Source organism: Takifugu rubripes, chromosome 22 (assembly GCF_901000725.2).
Source record: "Takifugu rubripes chromosome 22, fTakRub1.2, whole genome shotgun sequence".
NCBI lineage: Eukaryota > Metazoa > Chordata > Actinopteri > Tetraodontiformes > Tetraodontidae > Takifugu > Takifugu rubripes.
The window spans coordinates 7,392,420-7,420,418 of record NC_042306.1 but is presented as its reverse complement, the minus strand read 5'-3'; the positions used below and the strand labels follow the sequence as shown (position 1 = coordinate 7,420,418).

The following is a 27,999-nucleotide window of genomic DNA, read 5'->3' as shown; positions in this document are numbered from 1 at the left end:
GACGAGCTCCACGCCACACTGCTCGGCATGAAAGTAAGGAAAGCTCCAGGTGTCGATGGGCTCACAGTAGTTCTTTAAAGCCTTCTGGGACATTGTGGCCCACGACATGCTGGAGGTATTTAACGAAAGCCTGGCCTCGGGTTCCCTGACATTGTCTTGCAGGAGAGCGGTGGTCACCCTCCTGCCAAAAAAGGGCAACCTGCAGGAGATTAAGAACTGGCGCCCTGTGTCTCTACTGTGTATGGATTATAGGATCCTGTCCAAGACTTTGGCTTCCAGGCTCAGAGAGGCTATGGAGCAGGTCATCTACCGGGACCAGACTTACTGTGTGCCCGACAGGTTCATAGTAGATAACGTCCACCTAATTCGGGATGTTTTGGAAGTCTCTAGATCATTGGACGTCGATACTGGTCTCATTTCGCTAGACCAGGAAAAGGCTTTTGACCGGGTTGAACACGAGTTCCTCTGGAAGGCAATGGAGAGGTTCGGTTTCAGCCCTGGCTTCATAGCGATGATCCGCGTCCCGTACTGTGACATTGGAGTATGCTGAAGTTCAATGGCAGTCTGTGTGCTCCCTTCAGGGTGCGTAGAGGCGTCCGGCAGGGCTGCGCCCTCTCCGGAATGCTCTACGCTCTCTCCCTCCAACCCCTTTTCTCTAGGATCCGTGCAAGCATGGATGGCCTGCTTCTTCCGTCCTTTCATAGAAAAATGGTTTTATTTGCCTACGCAGATGACATAATAATAATGGTGCGTAGCCAGGAGGACATCAACATTTTATCTAACTTGACGGTTTTATTCAACCGCCTGTCCGCAGCCAGGGTCAACTGGCACAAGAGTGAAGCCCTGGTCGTTGGCAGGTGGACAAATGGGCTGCCGGTCCTTCCCCAGGATCTTGCCTGGCTTAGGGACGGCCTAAAATACCTAGGTGTTTTTATTTGGGATGAAGAAACAGAGAGGAGAAATTGGCTGGACACATTAGCAAAAGTAGAAGGAAAAATTCAGAAATGGAAATGGCTCCTCCCCCGCATGTCTTACAGAGGCAGGACTCTTGTCCTCAATAACCTGGTGGCCTTGGTGCTTTGGCACCGGCTCAGTTGTATGGAGCCCCCCTCGGGGTTGCTAAAACAACTGCAGACAAGAGTTCTGTCTTTCTTCTGGGATGACATGCATTGGGTCCAGCAGGGGGTGTTGTACCTGGCTAGTGAGGAGGGAGGACAGGGCCTCATCCACCTGGCCAGCAGGACCGCCACTTTTAGAATCCAGTTTATACAAAGGTTTAAAAAAAATCTTCTTCTTATTATTATTATTATTACTAGTAGTCGTCGTAGTATTTGCTGCTACTACTACTCAAGTCAAAAGGGATAAAAGAAGATAAGCCTCAGGGCAGAAGACAAAAGATCACTCAGGAAAGGAGTGAAGAAGCTATGCCCAGACTCCTTTCTTTCATCTCCTACTCCTGTCTCAATAGTGAGCAGTTCTAACCTGGCCAGGTTCCTCACTGTGTGATGGCCTTGCAACCTCTGTATGGAGTCCCTTTGAGTCCTCCTCCAGTCAACATATTGAATTAGAAATTCTTGTAAAAAGTTCCATATAACAGAATGGTTAATTGGAAAATGTCTTCATTATTTAAGATGAAACTTTCATTTTACATTTCCTCATCCATTTGAACATTTTTTTACAGTTTAAAGCAGCTCTCTGCTTCAAATGTGTGACCCACTATGGCCAGATCTTTTAGCAAAGCTGAAATACATACCGCAGCAAAGCAGTGCTTGAAATACAAACAGACCAAGAATTAAAAAAGAATTAAGCACCAGACGATCCGGAGAAAAACATTTTTTACAAATGAGTATGCGTCCATGCGTGTGTGCATGTGTGTAACAAATAAACAAATAAAGGGGGGTGGATTTCCTCTTCTGTAGTGGATGCATGAAATTGAAGCATGAGGACGATGGATGTTGCCTCTGGCATCTGATGTAAGATGAGGAAAATAGCAGTATGTGACATAAGCTGTGAACCATCCCCTGCTCACATCTGAGAGGCTATTCCCCCATCATGCTTAACTGATCTCACCTTTTCAATCTCCCCTATTCTGAGACTATAAATCCTCGGCAGGATGACAGTTGCAGATAAGTTAGAGGGTATGTGCAGGTCTGTGTGGCTACAGTTATAACCTGGTTTTCTGACTTAATGGTGGGAGGTGGAAAATCTACAGAAACTGGGTGGATTTGTCTGTCCAAATGTGTGGCTCTGTTTTTGAGCAGGTTGTTACAACTCTCTTCCACAAAGAAAATCATTTTAAGTGTATAATACAAGGCCCTTAGAGTTAAAGTTTACTTAGCTAGCTCCACTGATCTTAAACCATCTAAATGAACAAAAAAGGTGCTCAACACTGAAGGGAAAAGAAAGACAAAAAGGAATATCTCTTTGCACCTTTTGAAGAGGTTTCCTTTGAAGCAGGAGAAACACTTTTCTGTCAGTAATAACTACAAAGATTTTCAATTTTGATGCTTTTTAAAAAAAATTCTCACACTCAACCATGGGAGATGACAGCTGAAGTATCAGAATTGCGACACAGTGTGAAAAGCACTAGATATTGATATCAATGGGAAATATTTGCACAGCACCAACTGGCACATTTAGCTCTCATTAAAAAGGTTTGATGTCCCGTATGGACTTATGGAGATGTAATAGCTGAATAGTTTATTTTTGAGGCCCATATGTACTCTTCAAGACCAGCAGTCTTTTGGGATAATATGGTGCCTTGAATGTATTTACTATCAAATACAGTTTAGTGTATTCTAGATGTTTTATGTAGTGTATGAGAGAAAGAGCGACTTCAACAGCTGTTGAGAGAGAGTGGTAAGAGTTCTGACCATACTGTGTCAGTTCACGAGCAGATAAAGATGCACAGTGTTGCAGACTGTAAATATATCCCAGATATATCTACACCTAGCAACACCCCATCATTCACTTCCCTGAGCCCTCTCTATAAGAATAATAGTCTTCTATAATACTGCATCTATTATTGCATGTGCCCCTAAATATCCATCATCATATCTCATTAAGAACAGTAGGACACTAACACCGGGTGATTTTCTTGTACATAATTTTGTGTGTGTGTGTGTGTGTGTGTGTGTGTGTGTGTGTGTGTGCGTGTGCGTGTCTCAGACAGGAAGACATAACAATAGTGATTATGGTGTGTGTGTGGTCCCCAGTACTTCCCTGCTTGTACTGATTTTTCCCTCTAATTTTGGACCCTTTATGAGATGCTGCTTTAGGGAAAATAAATTCAAAGTTCTTCAGTTTAACATGTATTGTACTTCAGTATTTTTGTGAGTAACATTTTAGTCAGGCATATAATGTGTTATAACGGTCTTCCTGTTACGATGTAGATGTAATTATCACCGTTGGGTCTTTGTAGCAGATACATTTCCTTATGGTAAAATATCTGTTGTGTTTTGCATCTTTTCACACTGCACAGGGGTCCTTGCTGTTACAATAATTTGTTCCCAAAAGGGGTGAGAAAAGGACCAATTGTCCACTTGGTGGTCACCTGCTTTAAATACTTTAGTTGAGGAGAGGAATATAATCATCAGCACAGTCACCTCTTAGCATAGAAATGCAGGTTTAATTGGAGTTCTGGAACTTATCCGTGGTGTTTACATGTTTTAAGCAGGGGGCTGCTTTTACTTCCCAGTCATGAAAGACAGAAGCAACCCATGCAAAACAATTAAAAGAATAAAAATGATCAACACTGCAAATGTTAATCACTTTGCAGAGAGTAGAAAGAGGGGAAGATGCTTCAGGGAAATGTAGCGTCAGTGTGATTACATGATTTTGACAGAAGTAAATATTCTTCCACATTAATCAAAGCTAACAGGATAAAAGGTTTCCATCAGACTCAGTAGATTTCAGTGAAAATGTGAATTCATGGGAGGCAGTGGAACACAATAACCCCAAAGTGTATCCTGTCATACCTTTTTTAATCAGCCAGACATCTGTTCAATGCCTTAAAAAAAGTCTCTCTCTGACAAGACTCTTGTCACCTGGGAGGCCCTCAATGTCAAACTGGTACGTGCACCTGCAAGCTAAACACAGCTTGAGAGCACTAGTGGCACTGAGACCTGCAGAGCAAGAGGGTAACAGTCACTTTAAACTGTCACTTCAGGGGAGATTAATGGGCTTACAGAAGACTATATCCTCACTTTATACCGTGCTGCAGTTTGCAATTGCATATTTTTAGGGTTTTTTTGTCATTTATCTTGTTGATTACTTCCCTTTGGAATCAGTTTTTGAGCACACTACACACTTATCAAAATCTACTTCGACCACACTGTCCATCCCCTCATATCTGCACATACAGTGAGAGTAAAAAGTATTTGATCCCTTGCTGATTTTGTTGGTTTGTCCACTAATAAAGGCATGATCATTCTATACTTTTAATGGTAGATGTATTCTAACATGGAGAGACAGAATATCAAACAGAAAATCCAGAAAATAACTTTAAAGAATTTATTTTAATTTATTTGTTTTTCATTGAGGGTAATAAGTATTTGATCCCTCTATCCAAAATGTTTGTTGTAGTTAACCACAAGGTTAGCACACATATCAGGGGGAATTTTGGCCCACTCTTCTTTGCAGATCCTCTCTAAATCATTAAGGTTGGTGGGCTGTCGCTTGGCAACTCGGACCTTCAGCTCTCTCCATAGATTTTCAATTGGATTGAGGTCCGGAGACTGGCTGGGCCACTCCATGACCTTAATATGGTTCTTCTTGAGCCACTCCTTTGTTGCCTTTGCTGTATGCTTTGGGTCGTTGTCATGTTGGAAGACCCAGCCACAACCCATTTTCAGCTTCCTAGCAGAGGAGAGGAGGTTGTCCCTCAGCACTGCATGGTACATGGCTCCGTCCATCTTCCCAGTGATGCGGTGAAGTAGCCCTGTGCCCTTGGCAGAGAAACACCCCGAAAACATAATGTTTCCACCTCCATGCTTGACGGTGGGCACAGTGTTCCTGGGATCATAGGCAGCATTTTTCTTCCTCCACACATGACGAGTAGAGTTTAGGCCAAATAGTTCAATTTTGGTCTCGTCTGACCACAGAACCTTCTCCCAATCACTTTGTGCATCTTTGAGGTGATCATTGGCATACTTTAGGCGAGCCTCCACATGTGCCTTCTTAAGCGGGGGTACCTTTCGGGCACTGCAGGACTTTAATCCATTGCGGCGCAAAGTGTTGCCAATTGTTTTCCTGGTGACTTTGGTCCCAGCTGCCTGGAGGTCATTCACTAACTCCTGCTGTGTGGTTGCAGGCCGATTTCTCACTGTTCTCATGATCATTGCCACCCCACAAGGTGAAATCTTCTGTGGAGCACCAGACCGAGGTCTATTGATGGTCATGTTATACTTCTTAAATTTTCTCACAATTGCACCAATAGTTGTTACTTTAATATCCAGCAATTTGCTAATGTTTTTGTAGCCCATTCCCGATTTATGCAGGTCAACAATCCTGTCTCTGAGGTCCTGAGAGAGTTCTTTGGTCTTACCCATGGTGGAGAGTTTGGAATCTGTCTGATTGTCTGATTCTGTGAACAGTTGTCTTACATACAGGTGATTAGTTAGACCTGGTGTCTTGAATTCAGGTAACAAGTTGTTTGGGAGCGTCTAACTGGTCTGTGAAAGCCAGAACTCCTAATGCATACTAGGGGATCAAATACGTATATTTCCCTCAATGAAAAACAAATAAATTAAAATAAATTCTTTAAAGTTATTTTCTTGATTTTCTTTTTGATATTCTGTCTCTCCATGTTAGAATACATCTACCATTAAAAGTATAGAATGATCATGTCTTTATTAGTGGACAAACCAACAGGGATCAAATACTTTTTACTCTCACTGTATATCCTCACATGTTTTAGTTTAAAATAATTTATTTATTGAAGTCCCCCTTCCTGGGGGGTGGCTAGAATTTGTTTATACATTTTCCCTCAATGGGCAGATGTTAAATTTGGTTAAATGTAGTTACTAAGTTGTATTAGTGTCATCAAATGTATTGCTTGTATGACGATACCTGCCTTGTTTTCCAGCACTGAAAATGACCCAAATGCAGGACTCTACATACTGTTTGGTTTGGATTTCTATAATGTCACCTTAAAATTGTATTCCCTACTTTTTTATTTCTGTTTTTCCGAAATCAGATGCCTCATTTCCTCCTCTGCCAACACGAGCAGGAACCCGAAGGACGTGCATTAGCATTCCTTCATGTTTATCTTCTGCAGCGTGAGAAATATGTCACAAATTATGTGAAATCTAAGCGATGGCCTGCATGAACATATGCTTTTAGCAAGGCACGTTGCATCTGGGGCTAAATGTGAAATAGAATCTGCATTAGACAAATTGTGACAGCACTGGACTGTTGCAGACTGAATTGTCCTTCAGTTGTGGTGATATATTAAATTTTAAACCTGTCGGAATATGACCACAGAGGCTTAAACAGGATGGAAGCTGTAGGACAGGCCAGTCTCTGCCTTAGACCCTTAAGTTGAGCAAAATTACTTAAATCATAAATCAAAGGCTCACTTGCCTCCCTCAACTACGTGCAAGCTGAAATTATTACTATAAAATTGTTTCTAAAGTGTGGTTAAACCTCTTCAATGACAAGATATCACACACACAGACACATACATGCATGCACTGCTGGACTTTCAAGGAAATTCACATCAGACCAGACATCAGATCTTGATAGATACATTAAGTTTAAAACATTTACTTGTGCAGATTTTGTGAAGGGTAGATTCCTTTATATTTTAAAAGGCCTTAATAGTGTCTTTGTCTTAAATAAATAACTTTCTAGCAGTACTGATGTGTATTTAAGTTGATAGGGCTGGTCAAACATGTTAGTGTTTCTGTCAGGAACGTTCTGAGGCCTTTGGTCCACAGCAAGAGGAGCCCACAATCCCAGTGCCAGTACCCACAGGGCTAGAAATTACTGAGGAGCTCTTCCCAGTACCAGTACTAGTGTCAGGGTAACACATCTGCAAATCTGTTATTGATGAAAATCTGGCACTGCGTTTCTGTGTCTTAATTGTGGTCTTAATCTGTGTCTGTGGTTAAATTACAGTTAGTATTGAAATATCAGGGAGCTCAATACTCCACAGTTTGCAGTGAATATAAAAGTTTGTCAGCATTTCATTCTGCTGACAAATTCACTTTTATTAAACTGATAGCTGTTTCAAAAAATGTGATTTTCATTTGTTAGGACTTGAGCAGTTGCTAATTAAAGGTAGACCACTGGATTGAATTTTGGGTCCCATATTAGAATTAGCCAGTGGAATAACTCAACAGAACAATGATCTTTTAAAAGCCGCGTGAGTAACTCTTAACATTTCATTAATATAATTAAAAATTATCCAAAAGGTGTTTTTGTGACAGGTGCGATTAGGACCCAAAAGCAGCACTCTGGAAAACTGGACCGTGGTAATGACCTTTATTAGCACACGGGCAAACAGGAACTCAGGCAGACAAAGAAGCACAGGAAACAGTCCGTTCTTCAGGCCCAGGGCCCACACAAAGTCCGTGGGTTTCAGGCTCGGGGATTGGGTCGAGCAGAGTCGGAGTGCGGAACCGAGGGGGGAGGACGTGAATCCTCGGAACCATACAGTCCCGTTTACAGCGGGCAGGAGTGACAGAACAGGGCTTACAGGAGATCAGGCCGACAATGTAGCTGAGCAGACTAGGGGTGAGCAGCAGCGAAGTCGGGGCCAGGCGAGTGGGCAGGAACCAGAAACGCTGAAGGAGAAGTCGTGGTCAGGTGCAGAAAGCCAGTAGGTTTTCCAGGGAACAGGCAAGACAGGCAGAACGAAGACAGGCAGGGTCGGTAACAGGTAATCCGGCAGGGAAATAACGCTGGAAAGTCTCGCATTAAGGCAGAAGAACAATCTGGCAAAGACTGAGCTGCAGGGGAGGCTTATAAGCAGGGCTAATTGAGAATAAGCTGCAGCTGTGCTTGCAGGTGAGTGGAGTTGAGCTGATGAGGTGGGAGTGGCTGGCAGGTAGAGTGGAGCAGAGGCAGGGAGAGTGGAAAATTACTGGGGCAGAGGGACAGGAGAGAACTGGGGAAATGGGGCTGTGACAGTTTTGCATAAATGAGTCCAAATTTAGGTTTTATGGTAACATCAGAAGTGATAAACTATCCTGGAACCTTTTTTTCTGGTTTTGGTTAATGTAGGATTTCATCTTTAAAGCAGCAGCCATGTGCCAAAAGGTTTTCACCAGAGACTATCCGAGCCCTACAGCTGCGCTAGATACAGAATGTGATTTGAAACAGTGGTGAGGACATAGTCTACCCTGCTCAAAAATAAGAAGAGACATCATTCTTCTGAGTCAATACAGAAGATTTAATATCTAACCTGATTCAACTTCTGTATGTGTCCTCAACACAGCTCACAATGCAGCTCAGCCGTATCTGTGCCTGTATTCACTGGCTACAAAGTCTTAGCATGATCTTGATGAGCTGACATTTCTCCTGGTGAACTCCTCCCAGACCTGAATATATGTTCCAGGACTGCTCAATCAAATTCAGGTCTCAGAAACAGGCGAACGAGTCCATAACATCACTGCCTTTGTCATTTGATGATGACACTCCAGCCACTTGACGCTGCTTTGCACCAGAAAGTACCCGGGGCCCTGCTGTATCAGCACTCTGAGGAACTCATCGTTGTACCTAACCCACCAATGTTGTTAAACTGGAGAAGGTTGCAGGCAGCAGGAGATGCGGCAGAGGTTCACGTTAACCTAATGTGATGTATTCAGACACAAGATCTGAAGCACAGAAGTAGCTCGTGAATTCGGACACTTTTTAAAATGTTCCACTCATACCGACCCTCCGCTGGACTGGAGTAGGGGGTTTTAGGAAACAGAACAAGGCTTTTCATCTGAAAGGATGTGAAAGTAGAAGTGGCAGTTAAAAAACTACTTAAAGGTGGGAGACTGAGTGGCGAGGAAGAGGAACAAAGACTGATGCAATTTACTCATAGAAGAAGAAAATAAGAGCCCTCTGAATGCATCCTACATGTAATGCAAGTGAGCTCATTAGCCTAAAGACCTGAGTTTTGCACAGTGAGCCTCTCCACACTCAGTTTTAGTTCTCTTCACTGAATGGCTTTAGAGATTTGAATAGAACACAGATGTAGCTCAGTCACTGAGGGTCCATTCAAGAGAGCATCTTTATAATGGCCCTTATTTGCACTCATTACAGGCAGAATCTTTTAATGTGTGATGCTGTGCTTAAGAAAGGAAAAAAGAGGATTTGTTGCAGGAGTAACTGCATTCTGGGTGAATGCTGGGCACTGAAAAGGTGCTCTCTAATCTCACTGTGTGGCCAGAAATGAATAGAATATGCATAGGGTGTTAGCAAATAATAAAGGTGATAAGTGCAGGTGTTGTTAATGGTAGGTTGGAACTGGTTTGGTCGTGCAAGAAAAAAAAACAGGCAATTTCTGTCCTGATCTGAGTTCACACTGAGCTGGTCGTTTGTTGTGTCAGTGTTCGAATGAGGCGCATGTGAAACAAAGCTGACTGTACAGTCCACAACGCACTTTTGACTCACGCACAGCATTTGGCTTTACAGTAGTCATGGCTGATAAGACCATGACCAAAACAACTTGGAAACAAATGTTATTTGACTCTTTTTTGATTTGTGATTAACCTGAAATAGCAGTTCTCTCTAGGTATGAAAATTCTACTTTAACTTTTTTCCTTACTCCTCCAGGTGGTTCTCACTGCAGTGAGTGTTGAGTTCAAAATGGACAACAACAAAAAAAATCCTACATCTCGATTATACATGGCTCACTGTTGCCATCAACTGTCTGTAAGTGGCATTACTGGTTGGCATCGGAGGAATAGAGGAGAGACAGGCTGGTCCTTGACCACCCTCACCACCACCCCCTTCTCCAGCTCGTGTGAAGGATGAAATGTACCTTTGCTTTGAAATGAATATTATCTTCATGAATATTATCTTCATTGAGGTGTATCTGTGTATCCGAACACCACTGCACTTTCTATCAAAGTACCATCCACCTCTCTTCAGCAGTTTTTTTTCTGAACCAATCGGATTTCTGGACAATACTGGCACAACCGGCCTAATTTCCAACTACAAGGAATCTGTTTATAAGATAGGAGGGGAAAATCTCGAAGTCCAGGGTTCTGATCACAACCTCAGTCATGTTTATCATGATGACTTTGAGGGAATCCTTGTGGGTTTATGGTGGTCAGGTCAAGGCTAGGGTCATTGTGAGGATTAGAATGGTTCATCTCCTCCAGGATACTGAAAGTAAAGGTGACAGTGGAGTTCTGATTGCTCCATGCTGCTCGTGCTGCGTCGTGTGTTTCCCTGGCTACTCTGCTGCTCTGCGCCACTCCGTTGTTTCCTGCTGCCATTGGGAGCTCAATCCCACCACCTTCCTAGCATCTCCCTGTGGGCTCTGTTTCTTCGATCCTTTCATATCTAGGCAGGCTATTCTCAGAGACTGAATAAATTGAGACAGAGCCTCACCTGCTTCTATTTTGCTAAACTGATCCTCTGCTAATTTTGTAAATAATTGTGCTAAATAAGGTTCTTGGTTTAAGCCAGAGTTGTCTGACTGGATCACAGTTTGAAGAGCTTGCACCTCTACATCATTTCCACAGCATCTACATAAACTCCAGTCAGTTCTTCAGAGGAACTTGTTCATAGTTCCACTAACTGGAGGCTTTTCCTCCAATCACCAGTGATGTTTTCCACACAGCCAGTGACTGCCTTACAATGACCATCACCTTCCAAAAAATAAATGAAGAGGAATAGTACAAGAAGGGTTTATTTTTACTCTGAGAAAAGCAGTACTGTGCAATAAATCACTGAGAGGAATGATACATACAGTGTATAATATGTATTATAAATGATATATTACCAAGTATGCTAAGGAATAGATCCTGAGATAAGCACACTGTGCAGTCATGATTCCTCTTCCCTGACATTTGTGTGGGATATAAAACTACTTGGAGGATACAGATGTGCATGCTTATGTCAGTGAGACAGGACAATGAACACAGGCTGCATTAGTATGTAGTTAATGCTACACTTTCAATACCACCTACAACTGAAAACCAAAAATCTCTATATTGACTCTCCTCAGGGTGACCTCTATATTAATCTCTGCATGTGATTGGGATTAAAGGGACAGCACTAGACTGGTTTAGATCATATTTATCTGATAGATACCAGTTTGCTCATGTCCATGGTGTTCCCTCTTCATACAGTAGGGTTAGCCATGGAGTTCCTCAAGGTTCTGTACTTGGACCAATCCTCTTCACCTTGTACATGCTTCCCTTAGGGAACATTATTCGGCAGCATGGGATACATTTTCATTGTTATGCTGATGACACTCATCTTTTTTTATCCATGAAACCAGAGGAGACAGAGAAGCTAGTGAAGCTCCAAACCTGTCTTAAAGACATAAAGTCCTGGATGTCTTCAAATTTCCTCCTCCTTAACTCAGGAAAAACTGAGGTCATGGTGTTTGGTCCTGAACCTTCCAGGGATAGATTAGATCATATGATCACTCTAGATGGTATCTCATTAACATCTAGTCTCTCTGTGAGGAATCTAGGAGTAACTTTTGATCAAAATCTCTCCTTCAACTCACACATTAAATTAGTCTCTAGAAGTGCCTTTTTTCACCTGAGGAACATCACAAAGATTAGGAAGCTACTGACGCGGCATGATGCTGAAAAGTTAATTCATGCTTTTCCAGGCTGGACTATTGTAATTCTTTATTATCAGGGTGTCCAAACAACTCTTTAAGAAGCCTCCAGTTGATCCAAAATGCTGCAGCCAGAGTTCTGACAGGTATTGACAAAAGAGATCACATAACTCCTGTAATGGCGTCGCTTCATTAGCTGCCCGTTAAATTTAGAATCATTTTTAAAACCCTTCTTTTGACCTACAAGGTCCTCAGAGGCCTAGCTCCATCCTACCTGGAGGTGCTAGTGATACCTTACCAGCCCAATAGACCGCTCCGCTCTCAGAATGCTGGTCAACTTGTGGTCCCCAGAGTTTCTAGGGGTAGAATGGGGGGCCGAGCATTTAGCTACCAGGCCCCCCTGCTATGGAACCAGCTCCCTGTCCAGGTACGGGAGGCTGATTCCATCGTTACTTTTAAGATCAGACTTAAAACCTACCTCTTTGAAAAAGCTTATCGTTGCTAATTCTGTAGTTCCAGTTACTATCATAGATAGACAAATTATCATACTTAGGGGGTCGTCTAATCGTTAGGTCACATCTTAGCTATGCTGTTATAGGCCGAGGCTCCCGGGGTCCGGAAACATGATCACCCGACAGGCCTCTGTCACTCCACTGGGTCATGGTTTCCTCTCCTCTCCTCTCCTTTCCTCCTCCTCATCAAGCAGACTAGTTATGCTGATTCCTGTGTAGTTTTTCTCCTCCCCCCCCCCCCTATTAATTTACAGGTATCGCCACCTTCGGAGCTGCATTATGACCTCCGGCCCCGCTGACCCGTTGTATAGTGTATTTTTGTGTGTGTTTCTGTGTTCTGTGCCTCTCCTCTCCTCTCCTCTCCTCTCCTCTCCTCTCCTCTCCTCTCCTCTCCTCTCCTCTCCTCTCCCTCTCCTTCTCCTTCTCCTTCTCCTTCTCCTTCTCCTCTCCTCTCCCAATCCCTCTCCTCTCCTCTCCTCTCCTCTCCTTTCCTCTCCTCTCCTCTCCTCTCCTCTCCTCTCCTCTCCTCTCCTCTCCTCTCCTCTCCTCTCCTCTCCTCTCCTCTCCTCTCCTCTCCTCGCCCCGCTGACCCGTTGTATAGTGTATTTTGTGTGTGTTTCTGTGTTCTGTGCCTCTCCTCTCCTCTCCTCGCCTCGCCTCTCCTCTCCTCTCCTCTCCTCTCCTCTCCTCTCCTCTCCTCTCCTCTCCTCTCCTCTCCTCTCCTCTCCCCCTCCCCCTCCTTCTCCTCTCCCAATCCCTCTCCTCTCCTCTCCCTCTCCAAATCCCTCTCCCTCTCCTCTCCTCTCCTCTCCTCTCCTCTCCTCTCCTCTCCTCTCCTCTCCTCTCCTACCTTTAAAACATTTTTAAAAAGCATTGTTTAAATACATGCTTAAAGAAATACTTTCCTGTTCTGCACATGAAATGTCTGTGAAGGTGACATTTAAATGCTGTTAATGTTGCACTTACTACCAATTGCACCCTTGGGTGGGCACCAAACCATTTCCTTAGCCTTTACGTGTCTATGTCTGAAGGCAGTAAAGTTGAATCTAATCTAATAAAAGAGAGCAAAGCAAAACTGTGCAAGACTAAAAGTGTTTACCATTCAGAATGCATCCGACATTGTGTCTGTGTTGCCTCAATGCTGTTTTATGTTGATTCTATACCTGCTTGGGAAGCTGTTTGCTTACTAGCAGATGCTACCAATAAAAAGCACAAATAATTTATTTTATAATAAAATTGCACATAGATTCACACATCAAGAGGTGAACTTTAACAGCTATATGTTAGCATTCCAACGTGAATATGGTATAAGTGCGAGTTTCATAAAGGCTTGAGGTATTTGACATTCGCTGGTCTTCCTCTTTATTTAAATGGGGAAAATTAAAATATAACTTTCAACAGGTATTTGCCTGTCATAGTTCTCACTTAGTTTCTTGTCTGCGGTGCAGGGATTCATGCAGGGACTCATCTTGTGATCTCCCTTCCCAGTTTCCCCAGCTGACCCAAGTTTCTCTTTCCTGGTATGGATTTTACTTTCATAAATTAAAATGTACAGATTTTCATGATAAAGTCAAAGGTCAAAACCCATCATCAAATATAATTTGTAAATCATTTTTAAAAGCAGGCATATCACTTTTATTTTCTGACTGCTTTACCAACCCTTTAAACTAGTGCTGTTCTGCGGGCGAATAGCTCCATCTAGTGGCAGCTGAGAAGAGCTAGCGGGAAGAGCCAAACCGCCGCTCTACAGCGTTTCCTTGATGGGGTTGGGGTTCAATTTAGAGTCAGCAGTGCTCCATCCATCTTAGATGGTGAAACTCACACAAATACGGGAAGAAAATAAAGATGCGAACTCCACACTGAAAAGCTTTTTCTAGGAGTAAAATGTGCCCCTCCACGTCTTTTTCGTACGTACTACCAGGACACTCGTTGAACAGTAGGCACCGTCACTTTTTAAATGTAAAAGTTAAAATATGCAATAGAATAAGGACATTTGCAACAGGACAGAACTTAAAGAACTTAAACCAATTAATACATATAAAATATAGCCTAAATAGAATTATAGTCTATATTGTAATTCATTTCTAACTGCAAATGTCGCTGTCTGGACTGGAAGCGTTACTGAAAAATTATTTTGCCTCAATAGTCAATACAAGAGCAGCTCTTGTTTTGAAAAGTAAGAGCGGAGGCAGATGGTTACTTGATAGTGGTGAGTTGAGAGCGGAGCTGGGGTGTTTGGGGCAGTCAGCAGCGGACAGGCTGGCAGCTGTGGCAGACCAGGCGCTGCTCATGCCCCGGGCCAAAAGCTCTCTCTGTCCCCGCACAGCTCAGCTTCTCTTCGGGGCTTCAGAGCTTCTGAAATCAGCCGCTCGGGTCTGGATTTTACCTTAATACAACCAACAGGTTACTTTTTACCCTCCGTTCCTGGATGACGGGTGGTCGTTTTGACTTTGACGATGGTGGCACCTACTGTGGAGGCTGGGAGGACGGCAAAGCCCACGGCCATGGCGTGTGCACCGGACCCAAAGGCCAGGGCGAGTACTCCGGTTCGTGGTCCAGTGGCTTCGAGGTAGTCGGCGTCTACACCTGGCCCAGTGGGAACTTGTATCAGGGCTACTGGGCTCAGGGAAAACGACACGGACTCGGTGTAGAAACCAAAGGGCGGTGGATTTACCGAGGAGAGTGGACCCACGGGTTCAAAGGTCGGTATGGAGTCCGCCAGAGCCAGAACACTCCTGCCAGGTACGAGGGCACCTGGAGTAACGGGCTGCAGGACGGCTATGGCGTCGAGACGTACGGTGATGGAGGTAAGAAGGACGACGACAGACAGAGTGGGACGTTGACTTGGATTTAAAAAGAAATCTGTTTGGATCAGTATTGTGTCGACTTCTCTAGAAAAAAGTTGTGGTGCGTCAGATTCGGGTCGGTTGTGAGACTGTGGATCATGTTCAGTGTGTGAGACTTGGCAGGGCTATTAATAACTGCATGTCAGCCAACCAACCTGGGTTTATTGACAGCTTCTCTCATAAATTTAGTTTAATAAAGCACAACTGACACACACAAAGATGGGTACAGTGGACTGATAAAATGGACTGAAACTAAATGGGTCAGTACCAAACTCCCAGTACACTCTGGGAAATACGGTGATGATCTAAAGTGGTCAGCAGCGTGCGAGTACGCGCATGTGTGTGCGTGTTTCGGTGCGTGTGTGTGTTTAAGTGTAACTAATCCCAGTGCACTTGCACATTGAATGTCTTTCCTCCCTCCACTTCATTTCCAGTAGAACAGAAGTGTTTGTGTTATACATTCAGGGCACAAACACACCGTGTGTGAGTATAAATATTTGTTCCATGTGGGGCCACCTCAGAAAGCTAAATCTACCTTGATGGTGTTGAGGGTGACTTCAAAACCTTTTTACTGCACTCCGGCAATGACGTTGCCCACCCGATTCTCTGTGATGACAACTGCTGTCATGGTGAAATGGCCTCACCATTAAAAGCTGTGGCTCAGAGGACGCCACCTTTAACTCTGCACACTTCGCTAATAAATGTGTTAACTAGTGAGTTATGTTGCTGCAGCAGAGGAATGACAGAATCTGTGTTTTGTACAGTATCTGTTGAAATATGCCAAGAGGCTGAATCTGAGGGGATTTTATTGGTGTCACTCGAACCTTGGCGGGTTCTCGACCTGTTCATCACTGCCAGACCTGCTTGATAACTCATCTGCCTGAAATCATTTACTCTACATGTATAAATGGTAAACAGGGGTAAAAAGGGCACTTTTTCCAGCTTGCAAGCAACTTTTAAAATGACATGGTCAAAAGGAGCTACCCACATTTAAAAGATGCTCAATCTATATCTATTTATAGAGACACCAAGTATTCTTAATATGTATAATGTAAGTGGGTATGCTGTGGTCTTTATGAAGAGTTTGAAAGCACCCCATCCTTTCCTTACAGCAGCAACAGTTAGATCAACTGACCAGACAAACATACTATAAAAATGACATTATGATAAAATAATCCTCATTTTACTGAATGGACGTGTTTGGTTTTTTACTTGGTCCAGCTCCCCCACTCATTTTATGTCCCTTCTATAGGAGACAAAAATAGCTGGCATAAGATGGACAACATCCATCCACCCATCCATTCATCCATCCAAACTTCTTAGTCTTAATCAGCAATAATACTGAAATCTTTTTTCTGTGAGTTACTGGTCAATAGTCATTGGCCATTTGGGCCATTTTCATGTAAAGGCTCTTTTATATTTACACTTCTGTACATTGTAAACACTAATGAGTTTTTTTCCTGTAAGCATTCCTGACAGGTTCAAGCAGGGCAATGCTGTCATTTCATGGCCAATTTATGGTGACTTTGGCACTTTGGAGAAATGTGTAACTCATTTCTAAGGAGACAGTTTTACCAGTTTTTATGATTGTCTTGTCTGGGTTGGTTTCCCTATACATGGAGGTTGTCTCTGCTGAGTGTTGTAATGTAGTTTTATAGTCAATGGCAGAAATCAATAGTTTACACTGACTGAAGCGCACACTGCCAAGACCACCAAAACCTGTAGCATCAGCATCAGATAAATTTGATGTGTTTATGTATGAATCTGAAGCTGTGAAGCTTTCTAAAACACTGATATTATCTATAATCCCATTACTATGACCAGCATAATAATTATTATGTGATATGTTGGAGGTGCATGGTGAACTTACCTATATGTAGCAGCCTGGTGCTGGCACCTCAGGGATTGTTTTAGCACTGATTTTACACACAATCATAAAGCTTAAAATGGAAAAGCTCTAAATAACAAAGTTACTTGGGCTTTAATTACTGATGTGATGGCATATGTGTTTGCACAGCAGTCTAAATATGTCGCTCTGCTCGCCTTGTTAACGTTGTAGCTGTTCATGTGTACTTTTGCTTCGACACCTTCATTTTCAGTGTTGGTGAGACGTTCAAATGTTTGTGATGATCCACTCTCTGAATTATGTTTCCCTGTTTCATTTCAAGGATTGAATGGATGGTAAGCAGCAATTGGAGATTGCAGGTTTAACATACATGCAAGGTCATTAAATCCTTTCAAAAACTATTAAAGTTATTAAACCAAAAACAAGTTTTGTTTTTCAACTTTTTTTTTTAACCCAGGACATTTTCTGTTTCTGTGCATGCGTTGTTATTCTGATTGTGGTTATCCAGTGTTTGATTGGCTGACACGCATGTGCAGCCTCTGGATCCCTGAACACCATCAGAATCTGTGTGTCTGTGAATCTCATTATCTGTGGCAAAGGTTTTATTTTAATAAGAGACAAGGCTTGACTAATGCGTAGAGGCAACATGCTGCAGACATGAAACGAGCTGGGAGACTAAGAAGGAGTTGGAACAACAAGACCATTTGACCAATTCTAAATGATTTTAATATAATTTCTGCGGCAAGCAATGAGCCAACGAAGCAGCCAAGAACACTCCTGCTGATGTGCTGATGTGCTGATGTGCTCCTTAAAGGACACCGCTCCACAAACCAGGACTGTGATCAAGCCCATCATGATGTTCTGGAGTAATCCAGAGGAGAATTTACCTGCATGCCTGCCTCAACTGAAGCCAGATTTGGGTTTATTAGGATCCTTCACTCATCCTCTCAACAGGTCCTTAATACATGACACAAGCCACATCGTTTTTGTTTATGGCGAATATAAAAAATTAAGATTCCCTACTTTTATATGGACTTTTTTTGTCTCGTGTCTGCTATTAGTATAGTCCACATAGGAAGATGTTTGCCCAGTTATATTTGGCCAACCAACAGACTTCTCAGTGTCTCAAGTTACCTCCATCTTTTAAAATAGCACATTCTCCTGCTGAAGCTGTGGAATCATGCACCCAGGCTCTCCAAACCAGTCTACCAAGGAAGCTGTTTTATTACTTAATGACGCACACGGGTTGCTTTTCATCATCTCTACCTTCGCTTCAGCCTGCGTAGTAAATGTCAGCATTTAAACTTTTTGAATTGTTTTAAATTGGGATGAAAGCAAAACACACAGAGCACATCTGAGATATCAGTCAGTTGTCGAAAAAGGAGTGTGTGGACGAGCTATATTTATATATTTTATCCCTACCCATGTAAGATCATTACCTCATCTTTTTCGCCCCAACTCAAATCAAATCAAAATCAATCTATTTATATAGCGTCTTTTACAATGAAAATTGTTTCAAGGCGCTTTCCAGAATCCCAGGGCCTAACCCCAGACAAGCAGCAGTGGCAAGGAAAAACTCCCCTTTAACAGGAAGAAACCTTGAGCAGGACCAGGCTCATGTAGGGGGACCCTCCTGCTGATGGCCGGCGGGGGGGGAAGGAGAGAGAGAGAGAGAGAGAGAAGGACGGGCACAGACTCTCCAACCACATATAATTAGACACAGGCTACACATGTTCTGTAAGACGCCAGCATTATTCCAAGATGTGTTGCATTGATGCTGATCGCTTGTGCTCCAAGAGTTTTATGTTGGATTATTATTCCATTCACACTTAACTAAAATTCTGAGAGAGTTGTTTCACTATTATCTTTATCATTTCTCAGAGGAGTGGTTTCTCTTCATTATGCTATTAAGATATCAATTATATATCGGTCTTATAAACAGTGCAGACCTGCTTCCTGCAAAGATTCTTCTATATGACCACTGTATTATTTTTGTGTCCTAACCAGATACATTTATAGTACTACAGCCGAAATAAATATGTCAAATAAAAGGTTTTTTTTTTAAATAAGATTTTAAATAAACTTTAAATTTCATACATTCATACATTGTTACCACTTTAGGAATAAAAATGGGGTGGCAGGGAAGACCTGGAGCCTATCCTAGCTGCCTTCGGGTGGGAGGTCCACCTTATACAAGATGCCAAAAGTTCCCATTCACACCTATGGTCAATATAAAGTCACTAATTTACCAGGCTGCCAAATTTAGTCTTTGGACTGCAGGAGGAAGGTTTTTGTTGTGACAGTGCTAGCCCCTGCACCATCATGGTGTCCCCAAACTTTTAAACAGCACTGCAGATGTCATTGTGATATCCTCAGACATTTTATTGTGTTGGCTTTTCACTGAGAAACACCTAACACATACTCGGTTCAATTCAACTCTTATTTAGATGCATTACTGTCAAAAGTAATGACTTCAAGCACATTGCAAAAACCCAGAACGTGATCATGAACAAGCACCAGTGGCAACAGAGTTGGATCAGACCCCTATGGTGGACCAGATGGGCAGAGGAGAGGGAGAAATGGGGCACCATGGAGGTTTAGAGAGAGGAGGGGAACAGACGCATACATCATAAATTAAGATATAGTATACATACAGAATGTATGAAACTGTATAGATGAAATATGAGTTTAAAAAGTTCAATACAATTGCTGGCAACTCAGCCAGGGTGTATCCTGCCTCTCATCCCAAGACAGCCCCCAGTTAGAAGCTGGATGAATGGATCCATTTATTAGTCATTAAACTGACATGTGGAGGAGTAGTCCAGCTGTCTTTTGTCTTGAACCTGCTCATGTGGCCTCTGTGTCTGTGTCTAATGAAGCCAGCCGACTGGTGTGGAACGGCGGTCGCGTTTGTAAAAAGTCCCTTTTGAGTTTTGAGGATGTCGCCTATCATTCAATCATTTAAACGCTTCGAATTGTGCATTTAGATTCCACATGTCTTGTTTCATTGCTCACTTTGATTTATACCTCACTGTGTTCTGGATGGTTCTGTGTTTGCTTGTAGGTACATACCAAGGTCAGTGGACTGGCGGGATGCGTCACGGCTATGGTGTACGTCAAAGTGTCCCCTATGGCATGGCCTCTGTCATTCGTTCACCACTGCGAACCTCGCTAGCGTCTCTTCGCAGTGAGCAAAGCAATGGGACAATTCTGCGTGACAGTCTGTCCGACAGCCCCGCTGGCACACGCGGTGGCTTTGTTCTCAACTTCCACTCAGACGGAGAAGGCTTAGAAAAGAAGAAGGGACTTTTTCGACGGGGCTCCATCTTCGGCAGCCTGCAACGACTCCGCAAGTCTGACTCACGCTCATCCATTTCCAGTAAACGCAGCTCGGCACACAGTGACACGACCATGAGCCGCATCAGTTCAAGCGATGCCAACTCCACCATTAGCTTTGGAGACGGAGACCCAGGGGATGACTACCTGACTTTAGAAGACAATGTAGATGCCACAACCACCGAGTCCTACATGGGAGAGTGGAAGAATGATAAGCGCAGTGGCTTCGGGGTTTCGGAGCGCTCCAACGGCATGAAGTATGAGGGTGAATGGTTGAATAACAAGCGCCATGGCTATGGTTGCACCATATTCCCTGATGGCACCAAGGAAGAGGGCAAGTACAAAAACAATGTGCTCGCACGAGGCATCAGGAAGCAGCTGATCCCGCTGAAGAATGCCAAGACAAAGCAGAAAGTGGACAGAGCTATTGAGGGAGCGGTGAGAGCAGCAGCTATTGCTAGAACTAAGGTGGAAATCGCCATCTCCAGGTGAGGTGTCACCTATGAAAGGCATCTGTTTTGGCAGTAAAATCCAGCAATCGTGCAAATGCGAACACAGCTGAGTCACAGCATGAACTGAAGTGATGTCATTATTTATAATCACATCCTGGTGTGTGTGTGTGTGTGTGTGTGTGCGTGTGTGTGTGTGTGTGTGTGTGTGAGAGAGCTGTACTCTGATACTGCACACTTTGTGATGCGCATTCACCGTGCACTCTGATATTTACAGAAATCTTTTCCATAAATACGCAGCTATGTGATTTGTAATTCTATAATGAAGAAGTCCTTAATGAAATTGTTCATGTTAATAATGTTCCACTCTATCACACCTGCTCACTTGTGTTATATTACTTATACTGTAAATCACTGTTGTGTAGTGACGAGTTCTCTACTGATAAATTAGGTTTAGATAATGAAATGGGAGTGTTAAGTCGAACATAAGCATTTATTGTGAGAATATTGGGCCTGATGGCTGTAATATCCATTCCGTGTGTTCTCTGTGCACATGTTTTCAGGACCTCCCACGCACGTGCCAAAGCAGAGGCTGCAGATCAGGCTGCACACTCAGCAAATCAGGACTCAGATATTGGCAGGACTGTTGCCAGAGAGCTCTCACCTTCCTTCCACCAGCCAGGTGCTAAACATATCTAAAAATTGATAATGACTGTTTGGGGGGGGGGGGGGGTGGTTAAAAATACACAACTTTAAAGTTTCAAAATGTAAAGTTTGTCAAATCTAAAATAGAATAAATGTTTCTTTTTTTTTTAGGATTTTCTGTTTTATAAATGTTGCAAAAAAAAATTATTGTGTCTCTGAATTTTAGGAAACTGTAAAAATGTCTGAACCTGTTTGCAATCCTCCAGAAATTCAGCTGTTTTAAGGTATTTGTCATTTCAGGGCCCGACTACATTCAGCAGAAGTACAATGAGCCAGTGGAAGTGAAGGAGGTTCCTTTGGAGGAGAAAAATAACAAGTCAGCTACCGGGAGTCCTCATTTCTACAGAAAAGGGACAACTCCCACCCAGTCTCCCTCAGGCAGCCCATGTCCAAGCCCCAGAGCATCACCCACCACAGTCAAAAACACTTTCAACAAGATTCCTGCCAGTGTTGCTGCCCCCGAAAAAGAGAACAAAACTCCCACCCCAGAAACTTTATCAGCAGGTAAAGAACCTATTTTACCACCTTCCTGTTGTGTAGCTGCAGAAATCACAAATTCACAAATTTATTATGACCCCAAACCTGAGGTCAGACCCGTATTTGGCTGTAGCTGGACTTTGTCTGGTTACTCCATCCAAGTCTGGATTAAAGATTGTGGTTTATTTTGATGTTTTAAAGGATAAAGAAAAGATTCAAGTAAGATTCAGGGATATCTATAAGTCAGGTGTGAGAATGATTCAAAGGTTATTTGTTTGATCTCAGGCCCTTATGGTCTACATTTTCCAGTGCCTCACTCTTGATGCGGCAGCTTTGGTGTACAAATGTGATCAGTTCTTTAATAACAGATGGCTCCCTGATAATGTGGCATAGGGATATGAATGTGAGTATGTGTGTGATAGGAAAACAGACTTTATCCGGAAAGTTTATTGATACCCAAACGTGTGTCACAATTTATGATTGACACGTTCCATTTTTGGGAGCTGCCATGCTGTAACCTCTTACGGAATGTCCTCTAAGGTACAAGTACACACCAACTTCTTAAGTGTTTGTTAATGACAAATTACTGCAGTGGTGTTGGTCAGAGATAAACACATTCACATTTCCATCCTTATAATTACATTCACTTTATCTTTATTTGTGAGGCATTTGTTGCAATCAAGTTGCTCTCTTTCCTCCTTTTTAGTTATCGTGTAGTTAATCTTGCTCTTCATCTACTTGACAGGAATACCAAAGGCAGCATCAAAACTCAATCAGAGTCAGGAGGTGAAGCAAGCGCAATATCCCCATTCTGTTAAACCAACACTCAGCAGTTACCCCAGTAATGGGCAGATTCACTCCCAGTACCATGGTTACTATGTCAAAGCAGAGGTTAAGGTTCCACCACCCGAGGAGCCGCTGAGTGTGGAGGATGACTTTCACCCATCAAGCCTGGTGCGTTCATCCCCACTTGCAAAAGAGAACCGAGCAGCGCCACTGAAATCCCTGCCAAATTCCAGCCCTTCTCCTGTTCCTCCAAAAAACAGCAGTAAACCACCGGAGCCTCCCAGGCTGAAAAGACTGGAGTCGAGCAAACCAAAGAGCCTTGCAGAAACCAAAAAAGCGAGCATGGAAATAGTGTCTGAAATCAAAGAAGAAGAAACGGTGAGCCTGATCACATCACCTGCAGGATGCATGTGCCATGTGTAGCCTCTAGACTCTCCCCAGTATCTGAATAAAGTCAGGAGACCTTTCTGTGATCATTTCTGATGATGGAAAGATTCCACTCTAATTAGTTCTCTCTCTCCATACTGATACTTGCTACAATAATAAAAACAGGCAGTTATGAAAGGCTGTATTTTGCAGTTTTTGGCAGCTTCCTGCTGATATCCTAGTGGGACCCACCCCAAAATGTGTGTATGTCTTGTGTTTCCGCAGGGCCCTAACCCCATCTTGGTGGCTCTAGTGATGCTCCTTAATGTAGGTCTAGCAATCATTTTTGTGCATTTCCTCACCTGACCAAATCTGAACACAGGTAAGATTTTATTTACATAGGGTACATTTCCATACAATACAAGAATGAAAATAAGCAGTTCTTTAATGGCTTTTCTTTTCAGTCACTAGCTGAGGTAATATTTAAACAGTAATGTGGGTTCTAGGTAGAGCATGTTCTGCTTACAGAGCCAACACTGTAGAGGATGATCTGGTTTTGACCAAATGTGGGAGAAAGATATCCCACATCTGACTCTCATCTGTTAAATAGTGTCATTGGGGTCAGCTTGGTTCTGAAAATCTGTGCAGTTGATATAAAACAGCTGAGATTTGATTATTATTTTTATATGATGTATATTACACCCATCTTCAGTCAAAAGAACATGAACCTTTCAATATAATTTAAACAGCTTGTCTCTCCTTAATCCTTACATGTTTCTTCCCAACAGTGGACTTCCAAATTAGACACCTGAGTGGCTAACGCTCCATCAGCCAACGGGGGCCTTTTAAAAATGGCACCAGTCAGAACAGCCAACGCCGCAGAACGGAGGACTTAAAATAGAACGAAGGAGAAAACCTAGGAGAGAAGAAATATGGGAAGCAGAAAGAGGAAACCTCCATCCTGATCACCCACCCCCAACACTTGGTGTCTGCATCCAACACGATTGGATTGGTGATGATTGGTGACTCCACTCAGAGTGCAGAGACAGCTGAGGCAGGCTGTCCCTGGTTGGAAGGAGGACCGTGTGGCCCTCTGTCAGGGTTTGAAATAAGAGGAGGTTGCAAGAGAGTGAATGTTAGTGAGATCCACATCGACATTACATTGCCTGTAGTGTCGATGTGTGTGCATGTGTGTGTGTGTCTTTGTCTTGCTATATAGTGAGTTTCATAATACTCATTCTACAAGCAAAGTGAGGACAGTTTTATGAAGTTGGGCCATTTTACTGGTCCCCACAACTTCAATGGACAGTTTGAAGGTTAAGACAGGGTTTCAAGGTTTAGGTGAGAATTTGGTTAAGGTCAGGGTAGGGTAAGGTTTAGGTTTAGGGGGTTAGTTGGGATGGTTATGGTAGGGAGCTGGGTAATGGTTTATATCTATGAATGCCCTCACAAAGATACAAATATGAGACTGTGTGTATGCGTATGTGTTTGGTGGGTGGTTAGTGTATGTGTATATATACTGTATGTGTGCATATTTGGTGCGTGTGTTTAGTGTGTGCGTGCATGTGTGGGTGGTGGACCGGCTACATTCAGAGAGCCTCTGGGCTGATGGAAACCAGCAGCTGCCTGTCTGTTTTCAGAGCTGACGTGCTGCTGGTTGAGGAGAGCCTAGGCAGGCATGCAAGGCACTCGGCTCATTCTCCATCTGCCACGTCCTGAGATAGAGGCTCTATTTATATCAGTTTGTCTGTCCATTTGTTTTTGAAGTTCTCACACTCTTCTATAAATCCATCAGGTTCACATCAGACAATCAGGCGTTCTCCTCCAAAATGGTCGACCTGATCTCATGAGAACATGTGTTGACTTTCGCAGATGCTAGCTGCAGATATTAGAGTGTTATATTTGTTAGCTTTGCTGAATCTCTTTTTGAACCACTGCTTGTATCTGCTCCACTAACACCACCAGACCTGGCAGACTTGTTATTGTTTGGAGCGATCAAAAATATCTATCCCAATACAGCGTAGTACTGATGTTATAAAATGAAGCGGTCATATTGTATACTATGCAACACACGGCCTGGCATGCAACTGCATCAGCAAGTTCAGAAGAAGAAAAAAGGCCTACAGTCTTATCTAAAACTCTATGCCCAAAGGGAGCTGTGTTAGCAGATAAGTTCTCCCAGACTGGCTGTTTTATTTGTGAAGATTCAAACATCGTTCCATAAATCAGCTGTTGACAGCAAAACTCAGTCAGACATCGTGGGCTGAGAATATAAACTGAGTCAGCAGAAGTGCCATCCTGATTTCTTAACATTTACTCGAGATTTTGGGGCTTCCCCTCAGTTTTTATGTGATGTTTGTGATCATATGTTTTCCCTCTGTTTTTCCTTTTTTAGAGAAAGTTTCGACGCAAAGAAAATCCCTTTGTTGCCCTTCCTGACTGAGAAACTCCATCTTCTTCTCTTTTTTTTTTCTTTTGGCAGTCTGTCCAAGGGGTCGATGCTTTTCTGCAACAGTGTTTAGTTGATCAGTAGTTTGATTTATCACTTTTTTCTGTAAAAGTGATCCAGATTTCCCCTCAGTTTGTCCAATTCAGTGATGGTGGGGAAGGATTGCAGCACCGGTGTCTATGTTGCTATTTTAATTTGTTCTGCTAGTTTAACATGACCATGTATTTCCTGATGCTGTGCAGAAAGACAGCCCTCTTTTGTCGTAGTTCCCCGCACCGAACATTTGTGCGACTGTTTTTACTGATGCTCTGGGAATTTGCCAGTTGCGCAAAGACAATTTAAAAAAGAGTGCTCTTGTTGGTAGTTATGATATTTTAGTTTCCAGCACGCTCTGGCCCTGTTATATTTATAATAGAGGATAAGCCAAATTTTAGCATAAGCTAAATGTAATATTTATTTGTATTTATGAAGAGAGGTGATGGATCTGTAGTTTTTTTTAAAATTCAGTTTACATGAAAAGGAGGGGGGAAAAAACTTGTCTTAAATACGTGTCCACCCCCCGATTAACATATTTATTATGGCTTGCTTAGGCATGCAGAAATTGGCTAGTTTTAGTTTAAATGTTAGAGCAAATTATAGTATATATAATAGAGTTGATAGCACCATAACATTCAGTAGTGGTATCATGGTTACACATCTGATGAAGAAACATGTTTTCTGCCACCTGAACAGCAGCAGCTTGTGTGGAGTCTTAAGACTTTTAAGAACATTCGATCAAGGTCAAACAACATCGGTTGGGATATGTGGAGCTGCCTCTCTTTTTGGTGAGCTCAGACAATGATGATGATGATGATGATGATAATGATGGGTGGACAGGTCAATCCCAGTCAGTGCGTCTGGATATCCTAGTGTCCAACCTTCGAGTGTGTGGAAACCATTCAGCTAAAACAGATGTTAAAGGGGAACCATCAGCTGGTTCCACAGGGAACAGCAGCAGATCTCTTTGCTTCCTTCCCTTGGCGTCCACATCAGTTACTTACCGGTAGTTGCACATTATTGTTGCAACATTTCTGTTAAACATGAATTGCTGCTTTATTCCTCACTCCGCCAACTTCTGCTCTGTCCTGTTGGCAGTGATGACACTTTCTCATTGTTTTAATTTGTTTGTTTCCCTTCTGAGTTTTGTCCCCACTGACTGCAGGAGGCCCATTTTATTTTACTTACATTATTGTATCTATCATGGGAGATATACACCATCGCCATACATTAGCAGTTATTACAAATGGCTTTTTTTTTTAAAAACGCCTTCGGTGTGGCCCTGTGCTCGGACGTTCCCCACCTGGTTTGGACCAGGCGAGCAACTAAGAAATGTCAGAAAAATTACACCAAGGAAAGTTTTTCAATTGTTTTATTTTAATATTTTTCTGTTTCTTCCATTGATGCTACGAGGGTATTGCTATATGTAGAAATTTAGGATTATAACGAGGTTTTAACTGTAGTAAAACATGAGCGCAGCGGTGGTGTCAAGAACAGTTGTGCAGACAGTAACAACAGCAGGAGGGTACAGTCGAAATGACAGCGGCTGCGGCCATTGCTGAAGTTGGAAGAAGTTGACAAAAAGTTCACCTCTGAACTGTAAGTAAGATTTTGATCAGCTGAGAGAGAAGAATTTATGCATCTGACTGTCTGAATGACATGACAGCAAAGAGGCATCGGGTCAGAACCTGGCTGAGCTCACAGAGCTCTAAAATAAACCCAATGATTGTCAGCAGAGGTACATGTTCTGCAGCCTTGAGTCCAGTTTACATACACATGTAAAGATCTGTACATCATGGCCATTAGAGTATTTGTTGTGCAGAGCTTATATTCACCAATCATATATTGGTGCTCTGCTAATGTGGTTCACGTGAAAACCAGAAATAAAATGCTAGTGGCAGCGTGGTAGCGGACATGGAGTTTAGCTCACATCTGAAGCCAGGTTCTTTCACAAAAGGGAAGGAGAGATGCAGGCTGGAGGAAAGAAATGTTATTGCTCCAGAAAACATAATTTAGGAGCCAGGAAGTGAATGTTTTGATTTTTAATTATTTCTCCTCGAGGTTTAAGGTCATTTTTGATGACAGATGCAATGATGTACAGAGAACTTTCTGAATCTGGTCATCCAAGAATGATCGCCTTCAGAAACAAAGATTCTTCATCACATCAAAATTCAAAACTTCATGACTATTTTCAGTTATGATTGTGTTAGAGGTCAATGTTGTTATTACTAACAATAATAACAGTATTGATTGTTTTGGTTTGGATTTTTTTTTTTGGACATTTATTTTTGTGATGATTAAATTTTAAAAAAAGTTAAGTTTTATTTATTTTACATTGTGTCTGTGTATTCTTTGGCCCTTATTTTAATTTTTCCAGGAATAAAACCTCTGCACAATAACAGGAAACAGGTTTGGACAGAGCAACAAAAGGTTGCATAATTACAGTAAAACAAA

General features: G+C 42.6%; 1 protein-coding gene and 1 long non-coding RNA gene across 3 annotated transcripts; one reads left to right on the top strand and one right to left on the bottom strand.

Annotated features, from left to right (window-relative positions):
* Positions 1 to 7,520: 7,520 nt before the first annotated feature.
* LOC115247853 (uncharacterized) lies at positions 7,521 to 14,854 on the bottom strand. Its single transcript, XR_003886909.1, has 3 exons — positions 14,720 to 14,854; positions 14,450 to 14,635; positions 7,521 to 7,787 (listed from the first exon to the last, which is right to left on the bottom strand). It is a non-coding gene; the product is annotated as an uncharacterized lncRNA (long non-coding RNA).
* Positions 14,487 to 27,858, top strand: LOC101062358 (junctophilin-1-like). 2 transcript variants are annotated; one of them, XR_003886908.1, is made up of 7 exons: positions 14,487 to 15,056; positions 20,006 to 20,765; positions 21,290 to 21,408; positions 21,672 to 21,935; positions 22,654 to 22,862; positions 22,955 to 23,072; positions 23,346 to 23,368. XR_003886908.1 is itself a non-coding variant. In XM_003975492.3 (7 exons), the coding sequence occupies exons 1-6, from the start codon at positions 14,678 to 14,680 to the stop codon at positions 23,424 to 23,426; spliced, it is 2,022 nt and encodes a 673-aa protein (XP_003975541.1). In that variant the 5' UTR covers positions 14,487 to 14,677; the 3' UTR covers positions 23,427 to 23,442; positions 23,849 to 27,858. The 2 variants fall into 2 exon arrangements, 1 of the variants encoding a protein (XP_003975541.1); XM_003975492.3 differs by adding an exon at positions 23,849 to 27,858 and having other exon boundaries at positions 22,654 to 23,072; positions 23,346 to 23,442.
* The last annotated feature ends 141 nt before the right edge of the window (positions 27,859 to 27,999 follow it).